General features: G+C 37.8%; 1 protein-coding gene across 3 annotated transcripts in view; it reads right to left on the minus strand.

Moving 5' to 3' along the window:
- RAB28 (RAB28, member RAS oncogene family) overlaps positions 1–19,153 on the minus strand; it is a 67,929-nt gene that overhangs the window by 33,948 nt on the left and 14,828 nt on the right. For all 3 annotated transcript variants that reach the window (XM_050896090.1, XM_050896089.1, XM_050896091.1), the window contains exon 4: positions 10,780–10,909. In XM_050896090.1, the coding sequence (XP_050752047.1) occupies positions 10,780–10,909 (130 nt within the window). The remainder of the gene's footprint in view (positions 1–10,779; positions 10,910–19,153) is intronic.

The raw sequence follows: 19,153 nt of genomic DNA on the forward strand, positions 1-19,153 counted from the left end.
TTTATATCCATAGCATCAGGAGCACAGCCTATAGGAGAATGGGAAGAGAAGCATCAGCACTACACTTCCCATGAGACATAGCAGTGGCATCTCCAAATCAAAATACTTCAAGCATTTCCATAATGCTTTTGAAGGGGGACAGAGAAGTAGACTCCAGAATGCCACCATTTTCTATGTGGACAGCAGAACATAAAAATATTTTTTAAAAAGTCCAACTTAACAGCCTGACCAACAACTCCTATACACTGCTTTCTTCCTTCTGCATGCCTACAGCAAATTACTTTTCAAACTTCTCCTGTAAATGTATAAAGTAAGTTTTTAGCAACTGAGGGACTCTCTTTCTTTCCACAGTATCCAAGGTGCGCTATCTGTACAAATCTTATTTTTTCCAGCCTTCATTTTAAATTATCTACCACAAAAAATGCTTAAGATTGCAAAATCCAGCATTTTAAAGTTGCCTTCAATATACATAATGATTATACCCCAGTATTTTTGAAAAGCAAGCCTTTCTTAAGACATTTTACTATTCTGTGTGTTCCATTCAACTATTTAGTCTGTAGCTTTTTTTGAATTTGTGTTTGTTTAGCATCTGAAACAAAAGAGCAATGATCCTGACGGCAGTTTTCAAATGCTGTTATGTAGGAATGCTTAGAAATGAGTTCTCTAGTCAAAGTCAGAAAAAGGTAATGTTATTCCTCTTTCTGCATACATATTTCAAAACTTTAATGAATTCTACCATCACATGCTAGTATTATACTAGTATGACATATTCCTATTATCACACATAATTAAGTAAACATGTTGGACAATACTTACCGCAAAAGAAAGACCACATGAATATATATAAAAAAAAGTAATCCGAAAGAATATTATAATCTAGGGGCTAGTCATGAAAACACCAGAGTAAACTTGGAGCAGCTCATCTGAAGTCACTAAACGTGCTCTAAACTTACACCTATGTAAGCAACCAAATTTTTTATCTTAAGGTCAGTGATTCCCCACACTGAACAAAAGAATGCAGCAAATGTGATATGGATCATTTTACAGTTGTAAAAATTTTTAAGTGTTAAAAATACTAATCTGTAAGACATGGGATGGTTACTCCTTGTGTTCATAGCATCAAAGGACAAATGGATGGAATGAAATTAAACCTTCTCAAAAGGTTTGGCAGAAGTTACATATTTACAATTCCCTTGTCATATTCACAAAATATACTGTTGCATTGTTAAACAAGGGAGATAAAACTTTGAAAGCACTACTTCCGCAAAAAATTTGAGATAAAAAAGCTAAAATATATCATGAAAATTTCATAGGGAACTCAGTATTTTTTAAATAGAAACTATGTACAATGTACATAAAGCTCTCTTCTTTTAAGACCTTATTTTAAATAAACAAACTAGATTTCTAATTTACCATTCATCATCACTGTACTCCGCCTCCTTAATCAACACATTTCAGCAAATCTCAATTGATATTTAACACTGATTTTTTTGGCACTACAGAATCTTAGATCTCTCCTTTGAAAACAACAAACTTACTTTGAGGTTATCCTCCATATCATGAGGGCTGGAAGCACAGAGTGTAAATAACAACAACAGTAACAAGAATGCTGTCTGCATTTAAACTACCTGGCTTATCTCAGTGAACTATTAAGATCAAAGTTTGACACTGGCTTAGTAGTTACTCCCATGGTAACACCTTCACAGTCTCATATTACACAGACAAATAATGAAATACCTTTTTTCAAATACCTTTTTTTCCTCAAAAAAACCTGATCTATAAAATAAACCAAAGCAGACAGCAGAAACAAACTGCAGCTCGTTCAGAACCTCATCAAGACATACCATCTCAAATAATGGAACAATGATGAATCCATAACCAGAGGTGCTAATGTCACGAAGGCATTAATATGCTTAAAGAGCTATCAAAAAAGCCGCACATTTAGCAGACTATACACGCTCCTACACTGAAATGGGCATCATAAACTCAGAACGCCTCATTATATCAAGTGTATGGAGCTATTACTGTGGACTAAACTTGAAATAGTACCATTAATTTCCGCTTCTTCTCTTGCAAATACCCAATAAACATGATAATGTCCTGACAATTACACAATTTTAAAATATACATATGATGCATTCCCCATAATTTTTCTTCTTCATTCTTAAATCTGCATGCACATAGTTCATACTATACCACTGAGAGGATGATTTGAACACTCATTTATCCGTCTTCTATTGTATTTTGCTCCTAAAGGATCTGACAGCAAATTATTTTGAAAAACAGCAACATAGCAAGATAATGCTACAGTATTATCCTAACTTTAATCTCTGTAAGAACTCCAAATTTTCTAAAATATTTTCAGGACAATATTTCAGAACTGCATTTTTCATGCTACAAACTCCTATTAATCATATTAATGGAGGTTATCCATTATGATCATTCCCCATATTAACACAGGCTATCCTTCATCCTCTAAATTGAGCTGAAATAATTACTGGTTACTTCCAATAAAAATCTTAAGTTTTTATGGTTCATTGAAATAAACAGAAAAAGCTTAAGTTTTCCCTGCTGATTAGGAAGAAACTTCTCTTCCACACTTCTGCCTGTACAGAGTAGTAAACATATTCAATTACTATATGCATTTCAGCTGAAGTTGCAGTGTACACATAAATGCTGTACAACTGTTACTATACTTAATAGTCTGACTCTGAAACTGTGAAGCATTACAAAAAGACTAGTTTACTGACTTATCTAGCTTTTAAATAGAAAATAATGCTACAATAGCACTTGTCTTTTTCCCACTTTGTCCAAAATCCTAATACTAATGCCCTATTCACACTTGAAATTTGGTTATCCTCTCTCATCAACTTCCTTCAATAATAATATATGAGAATATATTTCCACAGTAGCTAATGGAGACATTCCTACAAATCAATGTGCTGCAGTGATACAGAAATAAAAGCTTATTTCACTGTAATGATGCTTCCAGACTTCCCTCAAGTCAGGTGGTTACTTGCAGTTAATGATCTGTGACATACCACACAAGTAGTCCTAAAAAGACTTATTATCCACTGCATGTGCAACAATATTTGCTTTATGGATGGCTAAATGAATGAAGACATTCAATGTAACTGTAAAAGTAAAATCAAAAGAAAACTTACAAGTAACATGTTTTCTTTGAGTAAAAGAGCTGTGAACATTTTCCATTAATACTTAACCTTTTGCTGGAGCAGTGCAACCACATACAATGCTTGAATCCATAAAGCCCAAGAGCTGCTCAGGGTTAACACTGATTAACTGCCCCCAATCCAATGTTATAACTTTTAAAAATTTCAGAGAGCTTCACTCCACTAATGAAATCAAATTGCATTTATGTCATATGGCAAAGGTGGGAGCAGGACAAGTCGCAAAGAAAATAAATTCTGTCCTGTCTTAAAAACAGGTATATTTTTAAATCCAATAAAACAGACATGAAATTGATTGGTTTTTAAAACTACATATTTTATGCTGCACTGACTCCCATTAATATACTAATAGAAAAGAATAGCAAATTAACTTAAAAGAAGCTACAATCCAACAGTACAATATCTCCCATGACTCTCAGACTGTGCAGACATTCACACATTTTCTGTTTATAATTTTTTTCATTTACTAGACTCAGCTTTTGTCCACCATATGTCCACCATAGATTAACTATTCCCTTAGGTACAATTAAGGACTTTCCATTTGTTGTAAGAAGACCTAAGTATGAAGGACGCAGCCAGAAAAAACATTTCTACCTAAACCAAAAACAGAAGCACATTCAGCCTGGACTATGGTTTATGCAGCATCTTTTTTATTAGACGTATGTCTACATTGCTAAATAAACTACAGACAAAATCCACGGAAACAGTAAGAGATCTCTCAGCATTTCATTTGTGTATTATTATAAAAATAGGATACATATACTGTTCTAACCTTTGTATTTAAATGGTTTACTTCTATTTCCATTTTTCAATGACATCTTTAAAGATTTTTCTGAATTTAAGCATAACTGTTAGTGAATGAGAATGTGTTATTTACTGGCACTTCTGTCACACTGGCGTTTGAGTTCCAACTACACTAACTATTCTACCAGGTCCTTGAATTTGGTCTTACTTCTTGGTTGGTCTTAGCAGGCAAAACTTATGTGCACACATTGAGAGAGAGAGAGAGAGAGAGAGAGAGAGAGAGAGAGAGAGAGAGAGAGAGAAGTGCAGCCTCAAGATTTTAAGTGCAGGAAGAAGAAACCAGGTTATTCATAGTCACTAAAATAAAAAAGCATAACATAAGAACTGTCTATCAGTTGGACAAGTTCATGACTATCCTCACTTTCTTGTTAAAGCACCATATGATCCAAATGAGAAAACATCAATTTCAGCAAACAGTTTGTACAATATCTAATCTATCCTGGTTCAGATGAATGCAAATTCATTGATTTGCATAGAATTACACCTGTTTATATCAGGGCTCTGTCTAGCTGTACAAATCTCAAACTCAGACAAGTGGTATAACAGTAATACATCTTCTGTGTGCAAGATGTATATATTATTCAGCTTCATCCCTGTACTGAATCCCATGCTGCAGCAGAACACAAATCAAAAAGCAAGCTCACTACTAACTAATCCTATCTGTGTTGAACATCAGAAACTGGTGTTAAGACAGGCAGGGCAGAAAATTATGATAATGATGATTAATTATCTTTTAAGCAGCATGACAGAAAAGATTTCCCCTTTCTACTCTATTTTTTTTTTTTTTGTTAGTACTCTGGCACAGGCCACTTGGCTTTTGAGAGCCACCATCAAAACTTATCCTGTATACATGCTCCAGTAATGGCTGCAGCACTGGAAGAAAGTCCAGAAGTCTAAAAATCTGCCTTTAACCAGGTGATTTAGCAGCTGCTGCATCCACTGTGACTTCCCATCCAAGTGATCATTTAATGAAGGATTCCGAAAGAAGGGTCCAAGTAAAATATGGGCTGATTTGCAACCAGATGCAACAGATACATTTATCACAGCAGATTACGCTGAGATTGGAGCCAGAATGGAGTACATATGCCCAGATCCTTGTGATCTATCCTGCCAGGTGTTTTCCCTTCTCAGCCAATGGAATATGTCTAAGTAAGTACGACACAACAGCAATAAACCTTCCTTCTTTTGTTCTGTATAATTTTCTGTGAGCTCAGCTACTTTCTAAAGAATGACACTTGAGGCTCAGGCTGTTTATGTATCTCTGTGTGGCATATATCACAGTTTAGTAGACTTGCCCACATGGCAATTTAACAGATATAATTAAACAAATCACTTCGGCAGTGATGGTAGCCAGCACCATTAAAATTAAGCCAAGCATGATTTAGGATCAAAATCTCGCAAGACAGATGCTTTCTCAGACAAGCAAGGTAATTTTATCACTCAAAAATGTGTATGTTTCTAGGCTGCTCCCATCCCTAAAGTAATGCAGAGCATATTCAGACACTGGGTTGGAAATATATTATTATGGTGAATAAAGGATCATTTTCACCTGTGATTTTCCCTTTCATTAATTTAAGTTTCTTGTTAAAAATAATTTAAAAAAAAAGTTACTTGACCGTTGAAACAAACAAACCCATAAGACTGCAATTTTCTATTAATCTTATGAGTTTGTTGAGACAAACATTCTATACATATTTTAAAACAGGGTAGCATTCTACATTTATTCAAATGAGTTGGTAAATTGACCGTAGCACAGGACAAGGTTTTCTTTTTAAGGGAGCCACTACATGTAAGTAGTTTACCCTCCAATCCCAGGAGCATGTGTGAGGCTCAGGTGACTGGACCTGCTGTCAGGCATACAGGAACTTTAGTTTAATCAGGCATAAGACTCAAAAGAACAGGGGTCTTTGCATTTGCTGCTCAACACTTGTCTTAATTACAGGTGAAGGACCTAACAAGTGCAAGCCCACAGGAAACAAAAACAGAAAACAGCTGGGGGAGGTTGGGAGGGATAAGAGCACGAATGCATAGTTCTGAATTTTTAATAAGCCAGCATCTCAAAATGAGTATCAATGAAGACATTTTCTGAATACAACTGGGGAGACTAAGTATATAAGGCAGTAATAGAGTCCAAAAGTAGACTGGGTATGTCCTGTTACCAGCCAGATTCACATTAGTAGACAGTACACCAAACATTCATTTGTATCTGAGCTGGAAAACGTTTCTTTCTGCACCCAGATAACACAGGTAAAAACATTTTACGTTGTATGTGAATGCAAGTTAAAGGGTACACGAAAATGTAACCTTTAAACTTCGCAATGTAACAGCATACCACTTCCTGTTCAGAGATAGCACTTCAGTATCAATTAATCATGGCTAAGATGAACAAACGGTCAACATTCTTAGTTAGTGTTGATGCATTCTCTTCTGTGCCCTCATCTGTCATGAAGACTGTTTAAAAATCTGAGTTATTAAGTCTTTATTGAGGAGTGGATCTGGTTAATATCTCTAAGAATAGAAATCATTCATCCATCCACTATACACTGGTACCTGATAATTCCTACCCGCTATATAAGCTACAGATAACCACTGCCCTAAGACCATCTTGGTAGCTATAAATCAAAATGAGTGTAGCTCCCATGCAACCTGGGTTAATTTTTGTTTACAATATATCCACTGAAAATGTTGGTACGACACTTGAGGAGACTGCTTATAGATCAGTGAGGAGGAAAATATATAGTCAAGGTAGAAAGGAAAGAAACACATCAGTCATACAAAACACAGTAAAACCTCTCTAATTCACACTAACGACTAGAAGATCCATTGCAATTACTGAACTTTGTCAATACTAAATTTAAGCAAAGATCCTAAGTGCACAAAACACAATTCATTCACTTAATAACTATAGTTTCATTTATACTATACAAGTCAAAGTATTTGACAGCAACATATCCATAGATGTTTTAAGTTATTCCATTGAAACTCAAGCATTTATTAATCTTAACAACAAGGTTTACTCCCCTGTTTCTGGTGCAAATGAAGTGGTATTAGCAACACAGAAACAAGCACACTTCAAATATACTTTGTATTAAACAAGATTAAAATACCGCAAAGTAAGTTACAAGGAAAGTTAAATTTAAGATTCAACACTAACTGTAAATTTTAGGATTATTAAGATCTTATGACTTACAATTAATATGAAAAAGAAGAATTCTACATTAAATTTTACAATTCCTTTTGTTGTTTACCAAATGCACAGACAAAAATCTATGGAAAGACAGAGAATTAACTGCTAATCGGACATAAGTGCAGGAAGCATTTCTGGGCAAGATCTTGACTCAAATCAGTTTTCTACTCTCTCTGACCAAATGCGTAGGTCAGGCTACGGAAAAAAAAAAATGTATGGGAAGGAAGAAAGAATGCAAAATAAAACTAAGCACCCAGGAGGAAGACAGTCATCTTCAAGTACCGCTTTCACAAAGGAGGACTGCATGTCTGAAGCTCTTGTTCTCCCAATTACTTTTAATAAATTAGTGGGCAATGACAGTCCTTCATTTTAGCTAATCTTGAAGAAAAAAAAGAAAAAAAAGAGGAAAAAAAAAAAAGAAAAAGAAAAAAGAGTGGGAAGGTCCAGAATTTAGGAGATGTCAATTCATACTACTCTATTATTTTCAAATACGTTTCTGATGGATGACTGATGGATGAGAGACTGGAGACTGATTGGAGCTTTCTATGTAGAAATCACCTCTCCAATGTTTCATGAGTAAATCTTAATCTCTTACAATCACAACAGGACATTTTAATAAATTGCCACCACTCTGAAGTTAATTATCATGCTTTAAACAGACACAGTAGCTTACTGCGTTCATGCTTCTAATCAATTGCAATGTACAATAAAATAGAATAGTCAAAACTAGCACTGATTCATTTAAATCAGCACTGAACAATTTCTTCAAGTTTGGTGGAATACTGAAGAAATTCCTGCAAACTTAATGCATGTAACAGAATGACTACAAATTGATACAAAACACCACTAATAAATCATACAGTTTTAAATATAATTTAACAGCTAGAACACAATTATGCACCATATACTGCTATACCTGAAGTAACTTGCTTTCAATGACAAAATTCCAATGGCAAAATTATTTTCATCTAATAGAATTCCTGTGTACGGTTTTCAATATTACATTGTGAAGAAAAATATTTTTCATTTTCTTCCAAGCTTTTTTTTTTAAACTATAGCTTTATTCCTATTTCTGAAGCACTACAGCAGAGATCCCAGGTGTATGTACCCTAAAAGCAGAAAAATATGCATTTCTTTCAGACAGTATTAGTAAGTGAAAACAGTCAAATGAGAGCCTAAGCCCAAGCTAAGTATACTTAGAAGAGCAGCACTAAATTTAGGCCAAATTTAGGATGGTTTCAGCTGGGCTTCCAAATTCTTATCTAGGTATCTAAATACTGGCCCAATGCTTTCCAGCTGCTACGAATGAAAATAACTGCATTCTTGGCTATTTTTTAAAACTTTTATCAGAAAGAAAGTTAAGCGTTAGAATAACTTGCCTGGGGATATAGACGTTTCTAATCTTTAAGTAAGCATATCTGGATGTTTTCCTAAAAGACATGTATAGCTCAAAAACCAGGTACAATCCTGAGACAGAAACTACTGACTGAAAGTATTTCTCCTGTATGATGCATGAGGTCAAATAAGTTCATCAATTCATCAAATGGCTTTTCTCAGCTTTAAACTTATTATTGCTTTTGCATTGCATACGAGTGTCTTATCACTTACTGAGTAAAGAAGTTGAGCTATTCTGAACACAGTGATTCCACCTGAAGAACTTGTTAGTACTGGTAGCTTTATCCTTTCATAATATGCAAGAGTCAACACTATGCTTCCATATAAACACTTACCTTGTTTTCTAATTATGTAACAATAGGAGCTTGACTACAGTCACCTCTCACAGGCCATTAAAGTATTGGGGTGGAAGACCTAGATATTCTTCTCCTATTACAGAATTCAGAAAAGCAATACACTTCTACAAGCTTAATTTTTATCATGCTGAAATAAAAATAAAGCAAAAAAACGACCTCTGTAAACAGCATCCCCTGCATGCTTGACATGTGCAACAACAACAAACATCCTTAGGATCACATGAAAGCAACAGTTTGCTTTTTTTCTTTATACACAGCTTCTGAAGGAAAACAAGGTAGCAAGCACACTGTTCCTTCAGCTGCATAAAATTAAAGACCTTTCACTAGTCAGTGTCAAACTTTATCTGGAAACTTACCTACGAAACTGTATTCTATTTGCAGATGCTCCCAAGGAAATATTTGGATTTTAAAGAATTGCAGGCATGTATATGAGAAAAATATATATACTTAAGGTATATAACAGAAATAAAACTCCTTCAAATGGAAACCAGTGTCTGATTTTCTACCTCTGTGGTGTCATTCCAGCAAAAGAACATTATTTATCCTATGTTACAGTGTATCTTACTGTAAATACTTCATAAGATTTGCAGAACTCAGCTAGGAAGTCAAATTTTGGGGCAAAATATAAATCAGTGAAAAATACTTTTCATTTGAATTTCAACAGAATCTGTATTATTGACTCTGGCCTGCTAGAGTACAACACTGTCTATGTTATACTTTCAGAAGTGCTATTTATATATTGTAACTCTAAGAGCTTCTCTGTTTTCTTCCCAGAAAATAAGTAGTCTTTCATAATTAATATCATAGAATGTTACAGCATCACAGTATCAACACTACAGTTAATGGTTCTGAATGAAAGTGTTGTCTCTACATTGTTTTCAAATGCTTTTAAACAATACTAACTTGCTGGATGAGGTCTTTTTTTCAGATTTGTTCATGATATGGACATTGTGACATGGACACTACTTGGAAAGTAAAAAAAAAAAAATCAAATCTGTTTTTTGTTGTTCAAATAAATATATTTACTTTGTTAAAAAATTCTGTATCTGCTTCCACTACTTTGTTTCTAAAATTGCTTTATGTTGCTTTTATCATCTTCAATAGAAAAAGGGTAAGAGAGCCAGGATCAAGACCTCAGATATGCTAATAAGGATATTTCTGTAAGATTCCTTAGCTGGAAATGGGGGAATTTGGAATCCATCTAGTTAGGAAACTAACTAGGTGATGGTATTTAAAGTGGCATATTTTGGTGGTCAGAAGAAAACCATTATATCATACTTACGTGATCAAAAAGAGGACAGGTTAAAAAATCCCAAAACAACAGGAAATGGGTAATCTCATATGCAAAACTACAGATAGCATGCAAAAAAAGCCTAATAAGCAACTCATAAACAGTATGCCTAGTGCATAGCGTAGTTATTTTAAATAATATATACCAGTACTTAATTTAGCAGTCTCTTGACATACAGAATCATGAAATATACCTGTTATTAGACTCAGGAATGCTTCCCAGTTCTCCGTTCTAGATGCATACCATGGCTATGTCCTGAAGCCCTATCAAATTCAAACATGGGTGAGAGAGATCTCTCTACTCCTATGTGCTCCTTCCAAGTAAAGAAAACACATGCAGAGGCTGCAGGCTAGGCAAAGCATGATGCAGCAAGTCCCTCAACCTAACTGCCCAGAACCAGAATCTTGAGGTACACCCAAAAACGTCATCTGTACACAGCAACAACACGCAAGACAGTATTTAGTTTCATTTTACTAAAGATACATGCCCTGTGCCATTTCTTCAATAGAAAGCAACATCCAGAGTATTTCAATTAATATTTAAGTATGAACAACTTACTTTTATTTCCAACCAAGGCCACAAGTGGCTGTGTTTCTGATTCTTCATTCACTTTTTTTACCACATTATACCAGTCTTCTAAATTTTCAAAACTCTGGCCATTGGTAATATCATAAACCAAGAGAATACCCTAAATAAAAAGATATATTTAAAATGTTACAGGTTGTAAAAATATTTTAACATGGTAAAATTTGCATCAGTCTCAATTATTATTATCATAAAATAGAGCATTAACAAATAACAGCATTGTATCTTTTGAGGAATAATTAAAGGAATTATAAGTTTCTGTAATAAACACATCGTATTACAGTATTTCTCCTGCACTCCATGTGTTCCAAATTCAGATGCTAACTGAGCTACAAAGGCAGAAAAAAAAAATGGCAATTCAGTAAAGAGCACAATTAGTTATACTAAAAATATTCCAAACTGCATCTGCTTTATGAAAAGCCCAAAAAGCACTTCACACTAATAGTAAGATAAAAATCACACTGAAGAAGGACTTTTATATTAGCTAATATTATTTGCAGTTTCACTGTTCCCTTTTTGAAAAAAATGAAAAATAAAAGCAGTTCAATCGTACATTTCTGCACATTGCCTGACTGTCATGTGTCTGCTCTCCTTTGGGGAGAAAGGCCAGATCCCTTCCTTCACTGTTGTAGGAGACAAGCAAGAAGTACTGGCAAGCTTTAAACTTTCAAAGGAGAAACTAAAGATGTGGTCAGAAGTCAAAAAGAAGGGAGTCCCATGTATTTCAGAGGTTTTGGGCCAGGCTACAAGTAACAATTACTCAAAGCAGACATTACTGAGGATTCCTCAGAGCTAATATCCAATATTATAAAGCACAGTCTATTAACAGCCCAAATGTCCACCTTCTCCCCTCCATAATTCTAAGATCAGCTCTCACAAACCACTCTCCTCTCAATTATTGAGTCTTCTGCCCCTGCTTTCCACTACACCCTAATAGAGTAAGTATCTTGTAAATGAGGAATAAAGTCAGAATTGGCTTCTGTTGCACTTGTTCTCATGGAGTTCACCTCGGGGGGGGGGGGGGGGGGGGGGGAAATCCCTGCAACTGCACTCTGTTCCTCACATGAAATTTTCACAAATATTCTAAAAAAGCAATACAACGCATACAAAATCAGCTGGTTCAATGACCCACTGTAAATAGAAAAGATTTTTCAAGTGAAGTTTTTTCAAGCATTTGTCTGGGCCCAGCCTTACTTGACAGTTTCATGAGGAGTGTCTTAGATCACAAAATAGAGTGCACACTTATTAAATTAATTTCACAGATGACCACAAACTGGTAGAGACTGCAAGATTATTTGAGCAGAGTTTAGATGATACGATGAGAAACAATCTAAAAATAACAGGATGCAATTCAATAAGTACCATGACAAGTTCAAAGGAAGCAATAATCAACTGCACAATAGGAAACATCTGGCTTTGTAGCAGGTTCTATACAATAGGATCAAGGAGTTATAGCAGATCATAGTTGAATATGTCAAGCTTATTTTGTAGCAAAAAGGCAAATATCACACTGGCATGAAACACTTCAGGTGAAATAATGCATCCAGCTTTGGACACTGAATGTCAAGAAAAGGGTAGACTAGAAGAGACCAGTAACAGTATCAGAGGTTTAGAAACCATGACTGACATCAGAAAATTGAAAAAAATGGACTGTTTCAACAAATGCAAGACTGATGGCAGGCATGATGATGCTGGTAAAAGTTTCAAGAGAAGATAACAAGAGTTCTCTTTTTATATGCTCTTATATACAGTTTGCAGATGACAAATGCCTGAGGGCAGGGCTACCATTCAGAGGTCTGCAGACATGCTCAAGGAATGGGCGAACAGGAACCTTTCAACATTCAAAAAGGACAAATGCAAAGCCCTGCAGCTGGGGAGGAATAAACAATACAAGCTGGGGGGACTGACTGGGGAGCAACTGGAAATGACCTGCAAGTCTTGGTAGACAGCAAGCCAAATATGAGTCAGCAACGTTCCCTGGCAACAAGAATGGCCAACATGATCCTGGGCCGTATTAGCAGAAGCACAGCCACTAGACCAAGAGATCTACACCATTCTACTCAGCACTTGTTAGATCATGTCTAGAGTAATACATCCAGTCTTAGGCCCCTCAAGACATCAATAAAGTGGAGTAAGTTCAGCAGAGGACCACCAAGATGATCAGAGGCTGGAGCACTTGCCCTATGAGGAAAAGATGAGGGAACCAGAATTCTTCAGCATAGAAAGGAGGTGGCCCTGGGAGGACCTAAAAGCAGGCTTCCCATACCCATGAGGAAGCTATGAAGGAGATGGAGCCAGGCTCTCCACAGTAGTGCATGGCAGGAGGATGAAACACAACGGGCATAAATTGAAACGAGAAATTCAAACTAGATATAAGGAAAAGCTTTTTCACCATGAGGAGAATCAAGCAGTGGAACAGGCTGCCCAAAGAGGTTGCTCAGTCTCCATTCTTAGAGGTTTACAAGAAGGAACTGGATAAAGCCTTGAACAACCTAGTCCTATCTCACAGCTGACCCTACTTTGAGCAGGAGGTTTGACTAGAGACCTCCTGAGATCCCTTCCACCTTGAACTTTCTTACGATTCTGTGACCAATATGACATGTAGCAATAGGTTTAACTTACCACAAGAAGATTATAGTAAGGGTACATACTAGAAAAAAAAAAACATGTAGACAAGAATAGCGAAGCTCTGAAATACACCACCTTCAAGGATAGCAGAGTCACCAACACTGGAGGATTTTTGAAGGCTGATAAACAGACATTATACAGGTATAGCTTCAGAGGACGGCAACAGATCCTATGGAGATCCCTTCAATTCCTATTTCCCTGTGACAGCAATACAAATCTATCTCTTTTCCTTCAATGCCATAAACTCCTTGGCAAAGTGAGTTCTTGTTCCTTATATTTATATGGCTGCTATTAATTTCTGAGGAACAGCTTTCACCATTTCCTTCAAGGAAATTAAGAATTACGACACCCATCTTTTCCCTTGTTACCTTTCCTCCTTTACTTTACTAATCAAATCTAATATTAAACATCCACTTCCCTCTTTCAAATTTTGTACAATTTATTCCTTAATATCTTGCATCTCAGTTAACTTCTCCTGACTATTTTCATAACTACCCAAATGCCTGTGCATGCATATATTTGTCTTTCATAATGTAAGCCTTGCTTTAGGAAGGACATACCGATGTTACTAAATACTCAATGGAAAAGAAGAAACTCAAGCTGAAGGACAGGTATTGTAAAGGTTAAAAAAAACAGACATAGGGCTGAAAGTTGTACATGAGAAAGAGCACACGGCATGCTGCTTCCACCAGCAGTCAAGTTCTGTCACCAGCTTGCAGAAAAGCAGAGCAGACTATCTAAACCATCTTCAGCACTGAAGAGTTTAATCAGAGTTAGATGTAAAATAAAGTTAATAGAATCTGAGCATTTAAGGTTGGCCAACTATGTTTCTAACTAATTCTTCATCAAAATGCTACTCTGCTACATGTCCTCTAGCCAACTGCAGCCTACCTACACCTTTAGAAGAAAGGGTATTCACAGTGGATCTACCGTGAAAGAAATTATTGAACAAAGTTCGCAACTAGAGCTCACCTAACTTCCTTTTGGTTCCTTCTCCATGACCTAAAACATTGCCTCTAAAGCATATTCTTTTCTTAACCATTCTTTTCTTGAATCTTGTCATACTTGCCATCTTTGTTTAAGTATAGCAAATATTGACATCTTAGAGATGCAAAAGGCGGCAGCATGGCATCCAGGTCATAAAGAATACTTCTTGCTTAGATTCTTGCCACAACAGCACTCTATAAGTAACTGAGTATGATATAGGTAATTAATGAAGGACTAGTCATAACTCCATAGCTAAAATTTATTTCACCTTTTTTTATTTAACATAGAAACCCCATCATTGCTTTCACAAAAATACATCATATTTTCCACAAACTGACAGTATATGGAGTACAGAATGAGTAGATAGTATAAAAGCTGTTGTTTCCCTATTATGTATGAGGAATTAAGGTGGAAAATGAACACTGGCCTTTTTACACAAAAGTAGCGCATTTCCCTACCATGAAAAAAGTTTGAAACTCATGGCAGACAACATGCCAAGAACAGCACGTTAATTCTCTAGTCTCCGGCAACGTGGCAAATAGTCCCTGCTTGCATAATTGCACTCCAGAAAGGGAGACATTTTGCCTACATTAGTGCATATGTGAGTGCTTTTTGTTTTGGAATTACAGAGTATTTTCAAAAATAGGTCACTGGAAACTGAGAATATTGCAGAAATTATTTGCTGGTCTCTGGAGAAGGTAGAATCTGCAGTACTCTTATTCTATTAACAAGCCAATTTATGAGGTAGTGTATGCCAGCTCTTAAAGATACTTTAAACTAGATATGTGGGTAGGGGCAGCAATTACAGGTAAGAGATGGGAGCGGTTCCGAAATATTTACCACGTGAACAGCAGCAATGCTATTATACAGCAGAACTGCTATTATGGAAGTGTTGTAACCAGGCAATATATTCACACTAGACAATCAACATTTAAAAGGTGTCAAGTTTATGTCAAGATTTGTCACAATAAAAGAAAGCTACAGAAAACACTAATTAAAACCTTATGTTTTCTTCTTCAGGTTTATCCTCAGCTGCCCTCATCCTATGACTGACTTTAGTATGAAGGAACTAAATTAACTTTCAAATTTTCATTAATATTCAGAAAATATGTCAGACCAAAATTCTAAAATATTTTTTCTAGTCACAGAATATTCATTTTAACAAAAAGTAACTTCATTATGATATCTTGCACATCTGCAGAAATGCTATTTTTACAAGTGAAAACAGTTTACATATACTTAACCACTGCTGTCTTTGCTGATACTGAGGATATGGTCACTCAAATACATGCGATTGAGTTGCCATAATTGAATGAGCTACTGTCTATCAGTTCAGCTGTGGTAACTGACTATACGATTACTCTTCGCCTCTCTCAATTCTGAGATAAATGTGTCAGTTTCAATCAACACTGACAGAAAGCTGTTTATTAGCACCTTTTATTTACAAAGATCAAAGAGCTCTTATTCCCACAGCTTGCGGAGTTCTTCTGACCCATCAGTGAAATTCAGCTGCCAAGATGGGATGCAGCAACTATATTGTTCTGGATGAGCAACACCAGAGAAAAAACAAGGTAAAAAAGCAACTGCTTCAAGACAGCAAGTGAACTGCAATTTCTTCAACTGCAACCACACAAGCAAATTGAGTAGGTTCTCATCCTCAAATCTGGCACTCTTATTTTAAAACATGGCACAAGAAACCAGGGATCTCACTCAAAAAATGGCGCCTTAACAGTAACTTAACCAAAAGATCCATCCTAGAGAACTGATTCAGCTCTCATTCAAAGAGAAGGAAACCTCCAGCAGCAAGGTTTGCAGCACAGTATAGATGGATGCTCCACTTAGTCCTCCTGGTATCCTGATCAAATTTCAACCGAGATCAAGTGAACTGTAGACTGTAGATAACCTTTTCAGTTGCTGTAGATTCTCAAAACCTCCATCTCCAGCTGGTTGTAGTATTTTATAAATAGGTCTACCATACATTTAGATTTCTGAGCAGAAAACCAAGAATTCAGCCACTTGTGATTTCTGACTCTCATGGTGATCAACCAGATGAAGTCTATACAAGGCTATGGGCATCTGCAAATACTGGAAAAAAGCATGACGCATACTGTAGGCATACTGCAAGCTATTCTACACATGCACTTTAAATCTGAATGATTTAGATTTGGAGAATACATGCAGATGAATACAATTTCTGCAACAGATCCAAATCATCTACTCTGTGTATGTGTACAGCTTGTGTACTTTACAAACAAGATGTTTAAAATCCCATTTGCACCACACGCTGACCAAGTGCAACACACCATAGGTACACACACTTCTTTTGTAGCAACCTTCGCTAGAGTCACTCGAATATTTAAAGGCTTTCTGTGGTGGGTTGACCCTGGCTGGATGCCAGGTGCCCACCAAAGCTGCTCTATCACTCCCCCTCCTCAGCTGGACAGGGGAGAGAAAATATAACGAAAGGCTCATGGGTCGACATAAGGACAGGGCGATCACTCAGCAGTTACTGTCACAGGCAAAACAGACTCGACTTGGGGAAAAAAATTAATTTATTACCAGTCAAATCAGAGTAGGATAATGAGAAATAAAACCAAATCTTAAAAACACCTTCCCCCCACCCCTCCCTTCTTCCCAGGCTTGACTTCACTCCTGATTTTCTCTACCTCCTCCCCCCGCAGCGGCACAGGGGGATGGGGAATGGGGGTTGTGGTCAGTTCATCACAAGTTGTCTCTGCCGCTCCTTCCTCCTCAGGGGGAGGAGGACTCACTCTCTTCCCCTGCTCCAGCATGGGGTCCCTCCAACGGGAGACACTCCTCCACGAACTTCTCCAACGCGAGTCCTTCCCACGGGCTGCAGTTCTTCATGAACTGCTCCAGCATGGGTCCCTTCCACGGGGTGCAGTCCTTCAGGAACAGACTGCTCCAGCGTGGGTCCCCCACGGGGTCACGAGTCCTGCCAGCAAACCTGCTTCAGCGTGGGCTCCTCTCTCCACAGGGCCACAGGTCCTGCCAGGAGCCTGCTCCAGCGTGGGCTTCCCATGGGGTCACAGCCTCCTTCGGGCATCCACCTGCTCCAGTGTGGGGTCCTCCACGGGCTGCAGGTGGATATCTGCTCCACCGTGGACCTCCATGGGCTGCAGGGGGACAGCCTGCCTCACCATGGTCTTCACCATGGATTGCAGGGGAATCTCTGCTCCAGCATCTGGAGCACCTCCTCCCCCTCCTTCTTCACTGACCTTGGTGTCTGCGGAGTTGTTCCTCTCACATCTTCTCACTCCTCTCTCCGGCTGCAATTGCTACTGCCCAGTAACTTTTTTTTCCCTTTCTTAAATATGTTATCCCAGAGGCACTACCACCGTCACTGATGGCCTCGGCCTTGGCCAGCAGCGGGTCCATCTTGGAGCTGGCTGGCATTGACTTTATCGGACATAGGGGAAGCTTCTGGCATCTTCTCACAGAAGCCACCCCTGTAGTCCCCCTGGCTACTAAAACCTTACCACACAAACCCAATACACTTTCTTGTACCAAGGAACCCAAAACTGAACACAGTACTCCAAATGCAGCCTCAAAAATGTCAGAGAGGATGATAATCACTTTCCTTGATTTGCCTACTTCATTCTTAATAATGCAGCCCAGTATTCAGTTAGCTTTTACTGTTGCAAGGGTGCGTTGCTGACTCCCATTCAACTGTTTGGTTTTTTTTCTTCCAGTAAGACCTCCGCCTTCTTTTCTCCAAAGCCATTTCACAGAATGACTGAGGTTGGAAGGGACCTCTAGAGGTCGTTTGGTCCAAGGTCCCTGCTCAAGCAGCGTCACCTAAAGCCAGCTGCCCAGGACCATGTCCAGATGGCTTTTGAATATCTCTGAGGATGGAGACTCTACAACCTCTCTGGGCAACCTATGCCAGTGCTTGGTCATCCTCACAGTGAAAAAGTGTTTCCCGGTGTTCAGAGGGAACCTCCTGTGTTTTAGTTTGTGCTCATTGCCTCTTGTCCTGTCACTGGGCACCACTGAAAAGAGCCTGGCTCCATCTTCTTTGCACCCTCCATTCAGGTATTTTTATACATTGGTAAGACCCCCCGAGCCTTCTCTTCTCCACGTTGAACCGTCTCAGGTCTCTCAGCCTTTCCATAGGAGAGATGCTCTAGTCCACTAATCAGCTCCATGGCCCTTCGCTGGATGCTCTCCAGTTGATTCCCAGCCTGCATAAGGTTATTCTGTCCCAGGTGCAGGATTTTGCATTTGTCTTCAGTGAACTTCACAAGGTTTCTGTTGGTCCATTCCTTCAGCTGGTCATGGTCTCTCTCAATAGCACCCTACCCTCCAGCATATTGATCATTCCTCCCCAATTTGGTGTCATTTGCAAACTTACAAACAATGTTTTGTTCCATTGTTCAAAGAATCAATAAAAGACATGAGCCCAGTACCAACCGCTAAGGAATACAACTTATAACCAGTCACCAGTAAGACATTGAGCTATGGACCATCTCCCTTTGAGTTCAGCTGTCCGTTCACTTTTCAGTCACCTTATGGTCCACCCATCCAGTCTGTATCTCTACATTTTGTCTGTAACAATATTATGCGAGATTATGTCAAAGGCCTTGATGAAGTCAAGGTAAATGACATTCACTGCTCTCCACAGAGCCAATCGCCTAACCACAGAAGGCAATCAAGTTGGTTGGGCACAATTTACCCTTGCTAATTCCATGCTAGCTCTTCCCAATTACTT

The sequence above is a fragment of the Gymnogyps californianus genome, chromosome 4 (assembly GCF_018139145.2).
Source record: "Gymnogyps californianus isolate 813 chromosome 4, ASM1813914v2, whole genome shotgun sequence".
Lineage (NCBI taxonomy): Eukaryota > Metazoa > Chordata > Aves > Accipitriformes > Cathartidae > Gymnogyps > Gymnogyps californianus.